The sequence below is a fragment of the Stegostoma tigrinum genome, chromosome 16 (assembly GCF_030684315.1).
Source record: "Stegostoma tigrinum isolate sSteTig4 chromosome 16, sSteTig4.hap1, whole genome shotgun sequence".
Taxonomy (NCBI): domain Eukaryota; kingdom Metazoa; phylum Chordata; class Chondrichthyes; order Orectolobiformes; family Stegostomatidae; genus Stegostoma; species Stegostoma tigrinum.
In genome coordinates this window covers 21196852-21212275 of record NC_081369.1, presented here as the reverse complement: position 1 = coordinate 21212275, position 15424 = coordinate 21196852, and the positions used below count along the sequence as shown (strand labels likewise).

Genomic DNA, 15424 nt, shown 5'->3' with positions numbered 1-15424 from the left:
TGAGTATATTTAAGACCGAGGTATGCTCTAGATTAGTAAGTGAACAGTGGGTTAAGAAGTAAAGGCAGGAGAATGGTGTTGCGAAACACATCAGCCATGATTGAATGACAGAGCAGTCTCGATGGACCAAATGGCCTAAATCTGTCTCTTTAGCTTGTGGTCCTAGAGATCCTGAAATCCCCCTTTCTGTGCAGCTTTCTGTTGTATTTCTCCATTTTAAAATAATATTCAGCACCTCTATCCTTACTACTATGTGGCGTAACCTCACGGTTTCCAACATTATACTCCATCTGCCAGGTTTTCGCCCATTAATCCACCTATAACTCTCTGCAGACTCTGTCATCCTGACCACTTGGCTTCTAATCCTCATTTTTGTGTCATCTGCAAACTTGACTGTAGCACATTACTGACTTTAAGGACAGTGAATGTGTTTGGTCAATAATTGTGATCCCAGCATTGATCCCTACAGCAGTCTACTAGTTGCAAGTTACAGTTTGCTATCCTGAAAATGACACCTCCTTATCTCAATTCTGTCTTCCATGGATTAGCAAATCCTCTATTGATGCTACATCCAACACCACGGGTTCTTATTTAAACTAATCTTCCGCACAGTACTTCTTATTGAATGCCTTTTGGAAGTCCAAATGTATTGCATCCAAGGGTTCCCCTTTGTCTGTCCTGTTTGTTACCACCTCAAAGATTTCTAATAAATTTGTCAGGCATGGTTTCCCCTTCATGAAGCCATGCCTACTCTGCTTGGATGTACTGTGTATTTCTCAGTACTATACTATAACGTCCTTCATGATCGATTTAACATTTCCCCAATAACAGATATTGAGTTAACTGGTCTATAATTGCCTTCTTTTTAAGCCTTTGTCCCTATCTGAAAGGGTTCTACGTTGGAAGATTTCCGCTCCTTCTAACGCTTCTGCTAGCTCAACTATTTGTTGCTGAGGAAGCCCCTGAAATGTAGCTTTTGTTTGGTACAAGCTCATGAATAGGCACCTTCTAAAAGCTTACATTTTTTTTTTTGATCAAATGTACTAAAAGTGAGCTTATACTCAACTGGAATTTAGAAAGCCAAGAGTTCATCTGATTGAAGCATACAGGATTGTTATGGGTCTTGTCAAGGTAAATGCTAACACAGTGGGCTGTATTTTGCATGTTTGTGTCAGTTATGTTTTCAACCAGGAGAACACGATTAAATAGGGTGTGTGTCCAGGCTATCGCCTTCCCATCCACCCCTGAACTCACCCCCACAGTACAGAGATGGTTGAAATAAATATTCCAGCCATCATATATAGGTAAATAACTACATCTCAACTGAGTTCGTCAAATTTTAAATTGTCCCAAGTGTTACCCTGCCCAAGCTGTAATATGGTTGGCACAGGCAGCTGGGGAATGTTGGTAGCTCTCTCTTTTTTTGCAGAAAAGGGTTTTAAAAAGGATGGTAAGGATTGGGAAGGGACTGTGCCTGTGTGGGGCATTGCTGTTTATGCTTTAAGCAACCACGGAAGATAGTACCCTTTCTTTCATTTCTCCATGCCTGAAATTTTAACATTCACCCCTACACTATTTCCCCCAATACACCCTTAACTTGTACACCCTCCCTTAGAACATCAATGAATCCTCTCGCAATGTCCTAAACTTAACTGGGTACAGGAATCCATTGGCCCACTTTCTTGAGACTGATGCACTCCCAGCAGTGCCCACTACCAAGCACTGGTGCTACCAGGACTACTGGAGCTGTCATCCACACTAATTGGCTGACAGCTCCAGAGGGTACGGACTACCTCCCCCTGAAAAGTTGGAAATCCCACTCTGCACCAGTTTAGCCCACACGTAGTGTGTTATGTCTGTGGCATCCTAATTTAAGTTTGTCAGCTGGTGGCCAATTTGCTTTCCAGGACAGTGCAAACAACTTCCTTCATGTTCTCAAAGTCACTCTCCCTGTCGATCTTTGTCACGCCTTCGCCCTCCCTGTCATTCATTCTCGTTTTCACTCACTCTCACTCTTTGTCACACTCTTGCTTGCTTTTGCTTAGGCGCGTGCTCTTGCACACACTCTCACTCTTGTTCTTGATCTGGCCCTCATGCGCTCGCTCTAGTTCTCGTTCTCGCGCTCGCTTTCTCTTCACCACCTCCCCACCCCATGTTAAGTTCTGTCTAAAGATTTCCTTTGCTTGGAATCCAAGAGAGAGAGTGTTTCAGATCAAGGGTTTCCCTTGTCTAACACTGAGATTTACAGGAATTTCTTCTTTGAGGATTGCTCATGTATGGAATTGTGCATCCCAGAGATTAGTGGAGGCTGGAGCGTTAGATATATTTGAGGCTAAGTTAGCCAGTTTTTTGATTGAGGAAGACTTGGGTTTTGGTGGACAGACGGCCAAGTGAATTACAGCCATAAACAAACCAACAATGAATTCGATGCATGGTGAAGCCAGCTTGAGTGGCTGAATTGCTTATTCTTCTGTTTCTTATGTTTTTAACTGTATGGTTGTTCCAAAGTATTTTTCATTTAAATTTTGATTGAACTCAACACATTTGCTAAAATATTAGAACATAGAACAGTACAGCACAGAACAGGCCCTTCAGCCCACAATGTTGTGCCGACCATATTAAAAGAAAAGAAATCACTAGTACTGTTCACTTGCATTGGTTCTTGCCAGTTCTTTTGTGACTTAAATTTGTAAATTAGTATGAGCAGAAACTTAAACAATGTGCTAATTTTACAAAATGAAATCAATCTGCAGCCAGATTTCTAGTTATCCCCAAGATAGGGGCTGTTAGGGCTTCACAAAAAAAACAAGTATCAACATAAAGCTTGGAATAAAAATGAGGCAGATGCCAATTAACAATATTTAAGTGTCGAATATAATTTCAGTGGCCACTGTTTTGAAAAGTGCCATTTAGTATGAAATTTTAGTATGACCTGTGTATTTTTGAGAAACTCTTTATATGAATGTCTCTCAATTTATTACTATCTAACTCAGCAGAATTCTACTGCTAATCAACCCTCATTTTAGGCTAGTGAAATGAATTTTGATGCTAGTAATACCAATTTTACTACTTAGACACTGTGAGAGTCACGACGGCTGGCCATCTAGCCCTACTGGTGCCAAAAAATGTTTCTTTCTACCCAAGTAATCACGAACGCTTCACTGAGGGCCACATTGATGTTTGGTGGATTGTGCATGATGGAGGCATGTTGATGCTGCTTCCATTCCTCCTTCGACAACACAAGGTATGACTCATATGTATGAAGTATACAGATCTTGAAGTGCATGAACAGATAATAGAAACACAAAAAACTGAAATCTGAAAGGACCGAATAAATTGTATACAATCTACAATTATGAACATAACTTGGGTGATACAAGTGTCGAGTTTATGTTTCATGTCAGAAACCTGCCACATGCTAAGATAGATTTGGCAATGAATGAATGAATGAGCTTTGTCAGCTTCATTGTCACATGTACTCAAATGATGACTGTGAGCGTTTATAAGTCGCCACTTACAGTGGTCATCTTCGGTACAAATGTACCTAGATACAAGCCATATTTACAAGATAGAGAAATGAAGAAAAAAAATTACGTTACATCTGTACACACTATATGATCATATATCAGAAAAAACAAAAAGCAAAGTTACAAAGATAAACATCACAATTGTCCTGCAAAGACCAAGACAGCAGACCGAGATTTGGGGGTGCTGGCATTGGACTGGGGTGAACAAGTTCAGAAATCACATGACACCAGGTTATAGTCCAACAGGTTTATTTGAAAACACAAGCTTTTGAAGCCTGAGTCCTCCATCGGGTGTCAGTGAGAGAGGATAGTATCAGACACGGAATTTATAAGTAAAGGATCAAAGGTTCAGACCATTCAGAATCTACTAAACGAAGCTAAGATGTTGTTAAATCTTTAATCCGTTAGAGGGTTTTAATTGATGAATATGTGTATGTAAAGCCCCAAATTCATTACAATGTCACAATCTGAAATAACTAAAGGTTTTATCAGTGTAAAATCAGAAATCACAACACAGCAGGTTATAGTCCAACAGGTTTATTTGAAAACACAGGCTTTCATAACCTCAATCCTCCTTCAGGTGCTGATGGACAACTGAGGCTCTGAAAGTTTGTGTCTTCAAATAAACCTGTTAGACTATAACCTGCTGTCATGTGATTTCTGACATGGTCCAACCAAGTTCGATACCAGCAACTTCATGTCACGGTTATCAGTGTAAAGAACAGATGACATTTTAGCTCAGATGGTGCATGTTCGGTGTGAGACCTTGTTAACAATCAGACTGGTTTAATTTCGAAAGTAATTTACAAAACAGCATATTGACTGACCTGAGATAACAAGGTGTGGAGCTAGATGAACACAGCAGGCTAAGCAGCATCATAGGAGCATAAAAGTTGATGTTTCAGGCCTAGACCCTTCATCAGAAATGGGGGAAGGGAAGAGGGTTCTGAAATAAATATGGAGAGGGGGGAGGTGGATCGAAGATGGATAGAGAAGGTAGGTGGAGAGGAGACAGAAAAGTTAAAGAGGTGGGGATGGAGCCAGTAGAGGTGAGTGTAGATGGGGAGGTAGGGAGGAGATAGGTCAGTCTGGGGAGGACAGACAGGTCAAGGGGATGGGATTAGGTTAGTAGGTAGGAAATGGAGCTGAGGCTTGAGGTGGGAGAAGGGGATAGGTGAGAGGAAGAACAGGTTAGGGAGGCGGGGATGAGCTGGACTGGTTTTGGGATGAAGTTGGGAGGGAAGGGGAGATTTTGAAGCTCGTGAAATTCACATTGATACCATGGGCCGCAGGGTTCCCAAGCGGAATATGAGTTGCTGTTCCTGCAACCTTCGGGTGGCATCATTGTGGCACTGCAGAAGGCCCAGGACAGACATGTTGTCTAAGGAATGGGAGGGGGAGTTGAAATGGTTCACGACTGGGAGGTGCAGTTGTTTAGCGCGAACTGAACGTATAGCAAGAATTGCTGATGCTGGAGCTGAAATAACAGCATGGAGCAGGAGGAACACAGCAGCCCAGGCAACATTAGTCGGGAAGGAAAGCTGACGTTTCGAGTTGTGACCTTTCTTCAGAAAGGTCTCTGTGTGTGTGTGTGTGTGAGAGAGAGGTTGGGGAGAGGGAAGGTGTGATGGAGGGGGTGAGAAACCAGAGAGAGGGTGTGGTTGAGGGCAGGGGGTGAGGGGGGTGTGTGTGTATGTCTGGCTGGGGCGGGGTGTGGGAGAGTGTAGTTTCGCAATGGTCAAGGATATTCAGCCTCAGATCTGCAGGTAAACATCCCCTAAAGCACACGCACACACATACAGTCTCTCTCCTCCCTCCCCCACACGCTCTCTCTTCCAGCCCCTGCGAGAAGCGTTTGAGGGCATTTTCAATCACCAGAGGGGGGATGTTATGGTCCATGAAATAGAAAGACATCTGGGATGTGCATGAGTGGAACATCCCATCTCGGGAGCAGATCTGGCGCAGGCGGAGAAATTGGGAATGGGGGATTGCATTCTTGCAGGAAGGTGAGTCAGAGGAGGTGTAGTCTAGGATGTGGGAATCGGTGAGCTTGAAATAGGTGTCATTTTCAAAGTAGTCACCAGAGATGGAGACACAGAGGTCCAGGAAGGAGAAAGCGGTATCAGAGATGGTCCAGGTGAACTTGTGGTTGGGGTGAAAGGTGTTAGTAAAGTTGATTAACTGTTCAATCTCCTAATGGGAGCACGAGGCAGCACCAATACAGTCATCAGTGTAGCCGAGGAGAAGTATCCCCCACAACCTCCCTACTCTGGTGATCGAAAATGCCGTCAACTGCATCTCTGGCATTTCCTGCACCTCTGCCCTCACGTGCCCATCCCCCAACAAAAATAAGACACAGAATTTAGCTCTTCTCTTTCTCTTCTCAATTCGAGTTAGAGTTTTTTCATTTCCATTCTTAAGAATTCAATTATCATCTCCCTTTTCTCCTCACTCTGTGCCATCTCTAGTTACTTCACTTCCTTCTCATGCTGAAGCTGCTTTACTCATAACTGAACATCACCTGATTCTGCTGTTTCCCTGCCTGGTCTCTTTTGTCAGAGACAATAGGAACTGCCAATGCTGGAGTCCCCCTTGTCCCTGCCTCCTTGACCTGTCCATCTTTTCTCTCACCTCACTGACCAAACCCCATCCCCACTTCCTACCTACTTATCTCATCCCCATCTCCTTGACCTATGCATCTTCCCTCCCTCACTGACCAACTCCCCCCCCATCCCAACTCCCTACCTATACACCTTTTTATTGGCTTCATCCCCGCCTCCTTGACATGTCCGTCTTCTCTCCAGCAATCTGCTCCTCTATCCACCTTCCATCATCGCCTCCCCCTTCTCTATATTTATTTCAGAGTTCTACTTTCCACACGCCCACATCTCCCCCCCCCCCCCCCCCCCAAATTTCTGAAGAAGGGCCCAGACCCAAAACGTCAACTTCCTGCTCCTCTGATGCTGCTTGGCCTGCCGTGTTCATCCAGCTCCACACCTTGTGGTCTCTTTTTTTTTCTCAAAGCCCAATTATGACCCACTGACCTATAACTCCATTCATTAAAACTTGAATCCCCTTACATGCACATGCACATGCACACACACAACACGTAAAAGAAACATGCGTATGATGGGTAGAGGAAAAGTCAGGACTCTATTAGAGCCACCATTTCTAGCAGCTGCTGAGGAAAAAATAAACCAGCTTTCTTCAGGCTTCAGGTGATTTTTACTACAGAGAAAAGAAACCGCTCCTCACCTTTCAACAATCTGATGACTACTCCCAAGCAGTCACAAGCTGTTTGGCTACCTGGGAGCAATCACATTCTTGTTATCACAGAGTCCTTTTGCGGTTGATCTGTGGCCTAGTGAGCATTTATCAATCAGCTGCTTGTTACTAGTTAATCCTCTGTTGGCACACAGCCCACTTGCTCCAGCACCTAGACTATTACCATCGTTTGAACAGGAATTGTGTGAACAGCACTGAAATGAAGCGACAGTAGGAACTGCAGATGCTGGAGAATCTGAGATAACAAGGTGTAGAGCTGGATGAACGCAGCAAGCCAAGCAGCATCATAGGAGCAGGAAGGCTGAAGAAGGGTCTAGGCCTGAAACGTCAGCCTTCCTGCTCCTCTGATGCTGCTTGGCCTGCTGTGTTCATCCAGCTGTTATCTCAGCATTGAAATGAATGTCATATTATTTGCTTTTAAAATGTGAGGCAATCCTTCCACAATTCTTCGTTCTTAAAACAATTCATTTCCCCATTTCAGTTCACGGTCAAAAATACATAGAAACAAAAATGTATAGTCTTTCCACTAGATATGGATTCTACAACATGGAAACTACTTTTTTTTTCTAAAACCATATGAAATATCTTGGAAGAGCGATGTAAAAAGAAATATGGTGTTTAAATTCATTGTACTAAGTACAAGATACAGTGATGCCCAAAATGGAGAAAACTGTGTAGTGGTTTGACTGTTTTAAATAAAGCTTTTTAAATAAAGAATACAATCATCTGATTGTAATGCAAGTTGCATTCTCCTTTTTATCAGAATTCAACCTCACTAATGGAAATAGTTTCACAATTTCTCGTTGTGAACTTGCTTTTTGTTCTAGTGGCTGCACTGAAATTGAAGCTAATTTGATTGTAATTCTGCACAGGTCTGGAAAAAATGTAGGATGCGCATTTTCACTGTCGCCCAAATGGATGACAATAGTATTCAAATGAAAAAGGATCTTGCGACTTTTCTTTATCATCTACGCATTGAAGCAGAAGTTGAAGTTGTTGAAATGGTAAGGAGCAAACCTGGGAGGGCATAGTCTGCAGCAATAACATATCATTTTTAATAATACAAATAATGTGCTCTTACAGTAATATAACATCACATTCTGTTCTCAGCATGGCAGTGATATTTCAGCTTATACGTATGAAAGGACTCTCATGATGGAGCAACGGTCACAGATGTTAAGGCAGATGAGGCTATCCAAGACGGAGCAAGAAAGAGAGGTAAACTGCTATAACTTTATTAGTTTAATCTTAACTAAGTTTCATGATTTACAGACATCTATGGAGATTTCATAAATCATGAAATCAGTTCTTCTGGCAATCTCAATTAGGTTGGAAATAATTATTCCCAAGTGAAGTTCATTGATTTTTGTCTTTGTTCTTGAATTTGTTCTGTGACTTTCAGATTTTAAAACAATCTACCTCTTTGAAGATGTCTTTAAAATATTATGATCTCAGCTGATGGCAACACTGGACAGATCAGATCCTAGAGTGAAATCTGGCTTGACAACATATTTATTATTATGTTTTAATTTTTGCAGTAGATTATCATGATGGTTAGTTGCTGAACCTTTCATGTGAGGCTGACGTTCTTAACAATGTGTAATGTAAGTTTATTGCACAAAAGAAAAGATAAGCAACAAATCCATGTATATAGAAGGCAGTTAGAAAGATCTTAACACTAATATCAAATCAAAGTTTCTACCTGTTTCCCAACACCACCAGTATCCATCTAATTCCCAGATAGAAAAGTCCAACATAGAGAAAGAAACCTTCGTCCACTGCATCCGTGTTGTATTGCTACAATCTTCATACATTGTTGTGGAGAACCAACCCTAGAGATATATCAGAACTAACAGTTGAGTTTTTTTATGATTGCTTTGAGTCTGCTGAGATGAGCCTCTCCGAATTCTAGGATTTAAACTTTCTCAGTTCTAATGTGACAGTTTCTAACCCAGCTGTCCTGGCTTGAAAACTGCACAGACTATAAACCACTGCTGCTCAGGTAACTGGCTCCCTTGAAATGACTTGATTCTCCTGCTAGGATAAATGATTCTACCTTCAAAAGTGAGCTCTAGATCCTTCTGAACTGTAAGCTTAATTCTGTGTTGTAAGGTCAAAGCTTAAACTAATTGCCTTAATGTGTTTACTCATTATGATCAATGCAGTATTGCTCCAAATAAATTGGAGAAATTTAACACAATTCAAGGCCAAGCAACCTACCATGTTTTATTTCAGAAAACCAGTATATATCGCTAAGCACACTCTAAACACCTAATAATAGATAATTAACATGCCTAACTGGCATCCTGTCCACACCTTAAACATTAATTTCTTGCACCACTAATGCACTGTGGCCGCAAGACATGATATAACATCACCCTACAGCAGCTTCAGTAACACCCTGCAAACGAATGGCCTCCTAAAGTAACAGGGTAAACAACCATGTCGGAATACCACCATCTACAAGTTGTCGTCTTCAGTCATGCACCTTCCTGATTTACATTGCTGGTCTTTCACCTGTCATTGATTCAAAAACTGAAGATCCCCAATCTCTGTCCCTGACCAACATCTCCATCAACCTAGCATTGTGGGTGCCCCTGCAGCATTTCGAGAGACAGCTCATCATAGCCCTCTCAAGAATTTAGGAATAGGAATAAGTGCTACAATTGTGACAGTTATTTAGAAATCCCATTTTACTTTCTTCCAGGCTCAGTTAGTAAAAGACAGGAATTCAATCATTCATCAAGGCAATGTTTACTCGGATGAAGAGGAGGAGATACATGTTGACCCTGACAGAATACAGATGACGTGGACAAAAGAAAAATGTGAATCTGAAAGAAACCGCACTAGAGCCACCACACCAAACAGTTTCAGAGAATTAATCAGTATTAAACCGTAAGTGTCAGTCATGTCCCTTGGGACACTATTTCCGTGAATTATAATTGCCAAGTTTCTTCTTAATGTACTGTTGAAGCAACAGCTAGTTATACTTTTTTTTTCTGGCCGTTAATTTAGAACTGCGAAACAGCCACTCTTCTGTTAACATTCTTAAACCACCTAGTAGTATCAAAGCCATTAATAAATTATACTGTTCAACAGTGACACCAAATTTCATAGAAATAAGATAAAGTTCGATTATCGTGGTTGCATTTGAACCTGACAGTTTTAAAACAAAAACTATCACGTGACACTTGTGAAAATGTCGGCTGTACTTCCCAAATGTGATTTTAACCCTTAGTTCAGTTTATAGGTTGATTGCTGGAGCATGGGTTATGGAAAATGAGGAACTGTCACATTAACCATGATGCATTGATTTGATTTGTTGGTTTGCTTTCTTTATTTGTTGGTTCTTTAATCCTAGAATGCAAAGTTTTCAGCCATTGCCCTGTTTTAGTGGATGATGTTTGGTAGCTTGTCAAGTTGTAAGTTTGAGTAATTTGGTAACAGCATGTCACCAGGTTATTTTTCTCCTGGGAGAGAGAATCATAGAAGATTATAGCACAGAAATATGCCATTCAGCTCATCACGTTTAGGCTTGCCTTTTCTTTCATAACTCATTACATCCAATACCGCTCCCTTGTTCTCCTAATCTAATATTTTACATTTTATAAACATTTATCTAAGTCTCTGTAAATAGTATTTATGTACTCCACCTCAGCAATAGTTTATATCTCAATTTGATTTTTAATAATATCAATATGAAAAAAAACTACAAGCTCTAATTTATTGTCTGATTATGTAAATCTGTGGTGTCTACTTACCATCTTGCTGACCAACAATCCATCACTCTCTTTTAATCAACTTGTTTGGACGTGCTATGACACACTTCCATGGCAAGTGCAACTTGAACTCTGAACTTTAGGCTCAGCAGTAGGGACGCTACCATTGTGCCGCAAGAACCCCATGCATCACTGTTTATCTTTGTCACTGTAGTCATGAATGCCTCCATGAGCTCAAGAACAAAGAACAAAGAAAATTACACCACAGGAACAGGCCCTTCGGCCCTCCAAGCCTGCGCTGAACGAGATCGTGCTCATCCCTTACTCCTTCCAGTTTCCCTGAAAAAGGGATTAAGTTCTCACCATCTATCTTTTTACCAGTAACCTCTCGTTTCAGATAAAATTTAGAATATTGACATCTTTTAATTTTATTTATATTTCTTTGATAAGGTTCCTAAAACCGTACATAGTATTTCAATTAATGTGCAATAATCTGACTGATCAATTAACAAAAATTTCAAAATTAGGAAAGCCAATGAAAGTGCCAATAACATGTTACTACTTGTTTACGTTTTTGAGGTGAGAACAAATTTTATTTGCTGTTAGTGCTTCTGGATGGGAATTAGCATAATTATACCTGGCTTCTGAATATCACAGAAGCATTTTTATTTTGTAATTCTTCTTTAAGGTTAGCTGACACCTCAGTTCAGTGCTATTCACTACTCTTTACACAGTTAGGAGGCTGATTCACTGAACCTGTGGTTACATTGCTTTAATTTATTATCCTTCGTTCTATTTCTTGCTGCTTTTCATTGACTGAAGTCATCTGAATTGTACAAAAAATAGTTTCAGAACCGTCCTTCAGCCTTTTCCTGTGTGCAGAATTTACCACACCCAAATAACTTGAATGTTATCATTCAAAATCCTGTGTTCCATAAGCATTCAATAGAAACATAAATATAAACCTTCCACAAGGCACAACAATGATTTTCACATGTATCCTGATAGTATCTCTCACCTCACTCGTCCAGTGTTGCTAAATTAAGAACATTGCTGACATCCAATGCTGGACAAACAGAAATCTCCCTGGTAGCATTCTGAGAAACAGCTAATCAGTTTGTCACCTTGGTGTCATATTTGAATATGTAATGAACTCCACCATTAAATGCAAGGATAACAACGTGTAGAGCTGGATGAACACAGCAGGCCAAGCAGCATCTTAGGAGCAGAAAAGCTGATGCTTCAGGCCTAGACCCTATCTCTCTCTCCACTTTTGAATGCATCTGAATCAGCACACTGAAGTCACCTCCATCTTCACTCACCAACTGAATCTGCAGACTTGACTATGCTAACGCACTCCTGGCTGGTCTCCCATATTCCGTCTCCATAAACTCAAAATCATTCAAAATTCTGTTGCCTATGTCTTAACTTGCACCAAGTCCTTTTCTTCTAATTTCCCTGTGTTCACTGACCTAGGTTGGCTGTTGGTTAAGCAACATCTTGTTTAAAAATTCTCATCCTTGCAGTCCCAATCTCTCCTTGCCCTTGTTCTTTCTAGTCTCTTATAGTTTTCTACAGCCAGTCAACTCTCCGAGATGCCAGTATGCTTTATTTCTGGCCCCATAAGAACCTCAGATTTATTTGCTCCACCATTGACATCCTTGCCTTCAATTGTCCAGGCTCTAAGCTCTAGAATAACCTCTCTGTATCCTGCTGCCTCCCTACCCTCAATTTCCCCTCAAACTTAGAACCAAAACCATGGTCAAAGCTTTATGACCTGATGACCCCTTACTGTGTTTTAATGTTTCATATACTCCAGTGAAATGTCTTGGGATGCTTTTTAACATTAAAGACACTTGTATAACTGCAAGTTGTTGTAGTTGTCAGAAATTATAGTTTCATTGTAGTTTTTGGAACAATGGTTGTTTTTAACTGAAATGATTTCTTAACTTTATCTTAGCATGATATCATTCGCATTATTTCTAATATGTTGAACCAGGATGATGGTTACCTTTTTCAGGGACCAGTCAAATGTAAGGAGAATGCACACAGCAGTGAAACTGAATGAGGTCATAGTAAATAAGTCTCACGACGCCAAGCTGGTTTTGCTAAACATGCCTGGTCCACCAAAAAATCAAGATGGAGATGAAAACTGTATCCTTTGTGTTGCATCTTTTCTGCAAACAGACCTTGCTAGAATGCTTTTCCAAAGAATGAAATGGGATTGTTCAGTTGAGTTTTTTTATGACTAAACTGATAGAGCTGTATATTTAACAGAACCATTTAGTTTTTTTTTCAGAAGATGTTCTAAAAGATTCCAATGATGTGCTCATCCAAATTGAGTTGTCCAGTTCTTGCTTGCTTTCCTTCAGCTTTAAGTGCGGTACGTAGGAATCAACCACATGTCTTATGATTGCATGGAAGATTGATTGGACACAGTAAGCTGTCCAAATAAAGTCGAACAAATTGGTCTTCCAACAGGAAGAGTCACCAGGCTGACATGTTAACTCCGCTTTCATCCCCCAGACACTGCCAGATCTGCTGAGTTTTGTCAGTAATTTAAGTTATGGTTTAAGTTTGCTTGCAGATAATGAAAAATTATACTCTAATTTTGGAATAATAAATTATTCAAAATCTGGAATACATTGAAGGCAAGGAACATAAGACCAGTTGGGTATTCTGTCATAGTTCGGCTTCAAGTGGGTTGCAGTGTAACTGTGTCCAATGTAAAATCGCACCAGTATTGGTTTGGACTTGTTTTACTTAATTCGATGGAGTGACGAGAATATCACTGGACCAGTCATGCAGAGACCCAGGCTAATGCTATGAAAACATGGATTCAGATCCCACACAGAATCTGGTGGAGTTTAAATTCAATTGATAGGTGTGGAAAATTGAGCTAGTCTCAGTACTGATGACCATGACCGCCAACATTGACTGTTGTACTTCTGGTTCAGTGTATTTTAAGGAATGAAATCTGCTGTACTTGCACGTTCTGGCCTGCCATGTGGTAGAGTCTTACCCAACCACTGATTTGGTTTAGCAATGCACTCCATTCAAGGAATATTAGCGACAGTGAACATGAGTTGGTCTTATCAGCAATGTCCACATCTTATGAAAGAATTCTTTAAAAGTTGAAACTTCCAGCTGCTCTCTTCCTACATTCAAAAATCAATTTGATGCTAAAATCAATTTGATGTACAGCCTGCACTGCAAATTGCATGCTAAGTGCACATTGCAGTCTGCAGAAATCATCCTGGTAATCGGATAAGTTAATTTTGAAATGTCAGTTAAACTAATTTGTGGCAGCATGTTTACATTTAATTACATTTCCAACTTACAAGTCATTCAGTATTTTTTTGCAGAAGTAGACTTTCATTTTAATTTGATGCAAATCTAAAGAACAGTTGTCAAAGGAAGGCTGGTCTGTTTCATCTTTCAGCGTCTCAAGTAAAATCTCTGAAATTGTATTCAGAACTTCTACCCATTTTAAACATGTAGGTTTGTAGGTTTCTATTCTCAATCTGAATTTCCTGATTATTCTAGCAGAGTATCTCTGTCTACTCTTTTCTTAGATCAGTAACTGCAAACTTTCAATGTTCAGTCAGGAAGTATAATAAGTCAGAGTTGAAGCCCACAAAGGGAAACCTTCTAAAATAATTTCTGTTGGACCTGTGGATCTTGCTTTGTGGAATGCTTTGCCTAGTAGGGCTGTGATCCAGTCAAATTTTCCACCTGTGGCCTGATAGTTGCTTAGTTAGGTAACACAATATTATCATTCAATTTTAACAGTATTTGTTCATTTCACATAATAATTGATTTGATGGTGTACTTTTTACATCTGTGACAAGCCTTGTAATCTTAATCACGTCTGTGTAATGCCTGTTCGTGCATGTACTTGACAACTTGTCTGGACTAAGTCTTAGTGCTATCCAAATAGTTCCGCACCCCTGCTCTTTATCTGTATTCCTACAATTTCTTTCTGAATGTTTCATTTTTCAGTGCCCATCTTACATGCAAATTTGTGCTTGAAAGTCTCCAATTTAGTTTCCATCCTATGGCAGAGCTGTAATGACCTTAGGCAAACGTATGAATGCATGATCATTGGACTGTGATCGTGATCTACAATCCCGCCATGTTATCCCAAGCTGCTCTCGAGTCAACTGACATCATCTGGAAACATGCATTCAGCATCCACATGCAAGTTGACAACCAGTCCTTACCTTTCCACTACCTATGTCAACCTGCCCCTGTGATTTGGATAACTATGTAAATATTCAATCATAGATGGAAGCTAGTTTGCTCAAGTTAAATTAGGGAGCACCAACGTTATTATCTTTGGACCTCACAATAAGCTTTATTTCCTTGCCCCTGGTTCAGTCCCTATATTGGGCTAGATCCACCTGCAGCCTTCATATTCAATTTGAATATAAGATAAGCTAAGCAAAGCCCATAACCTGTTCAAACAGAGATGTCCAACCTCCACTATAATATCACCCAGCTTCACACCTACCTCAGTTCATCTGCACTTGAACTCATGTAGAGTTTCTGTAATCCCTAGAGTATTATTCTGTTGCTTTCCTTGCTGACCTTACATCTTTCATGCTATGGAAACTAAATTCACCCAAATATTTCCTAACTAGCACCAAGCCCTACACGCCAATCATTCCTCAGCTTTCTGCTCTCTGTCAGTGCCTTTCGCGTTCAAAACTCTCTCTTCTATTTACTTAAATCTATTCACGTTCTCCCAGATTCCTTTTTCTAGAATCTCCTTGAAGCCCATGGGGTTCTTCAATCCATTGACACTCTTTGTCAGGCTCTGGTCTATGACCCCTTGTCCCCTGCATTCTTTCTTTTATCAGTTCATGGGTTGTGGGCTTCATTGCTGAGATC

General features: G+C 40.5%; 1 protein-coding gene across 1 annotated transcript in view; it reads left to right on the top strand.

Annotated features, from left to right (window-relative positions):
* The window catches only part of slc12a4 (solute carrier family 12 member 4), a 113961-nt gene that overhangs the window by 95783 nt on the left and 2754 nt on the right, over positions 1-15424 (top strand). The window contains exons 19-23 of the mRNA XM_048546568.1: positions 3075-3244; positions 7685-7816; positions 7923-8030; positions 9520-9707; positions 12552-12685. Of these exons, the coding sequence (XP_048402525.1) occupies positions 3075-3244; positions 7685-7816; positions 7923-8030; positions 9520-9707; positions 12552-12685 (732 nt within the window). The remainder of the gene's footprint in view (positions 1-3074; positions 3245-7684; positions 7817-7922; positions 8031-9519; positions 9708-12551; positions 12686-15424) is intronic.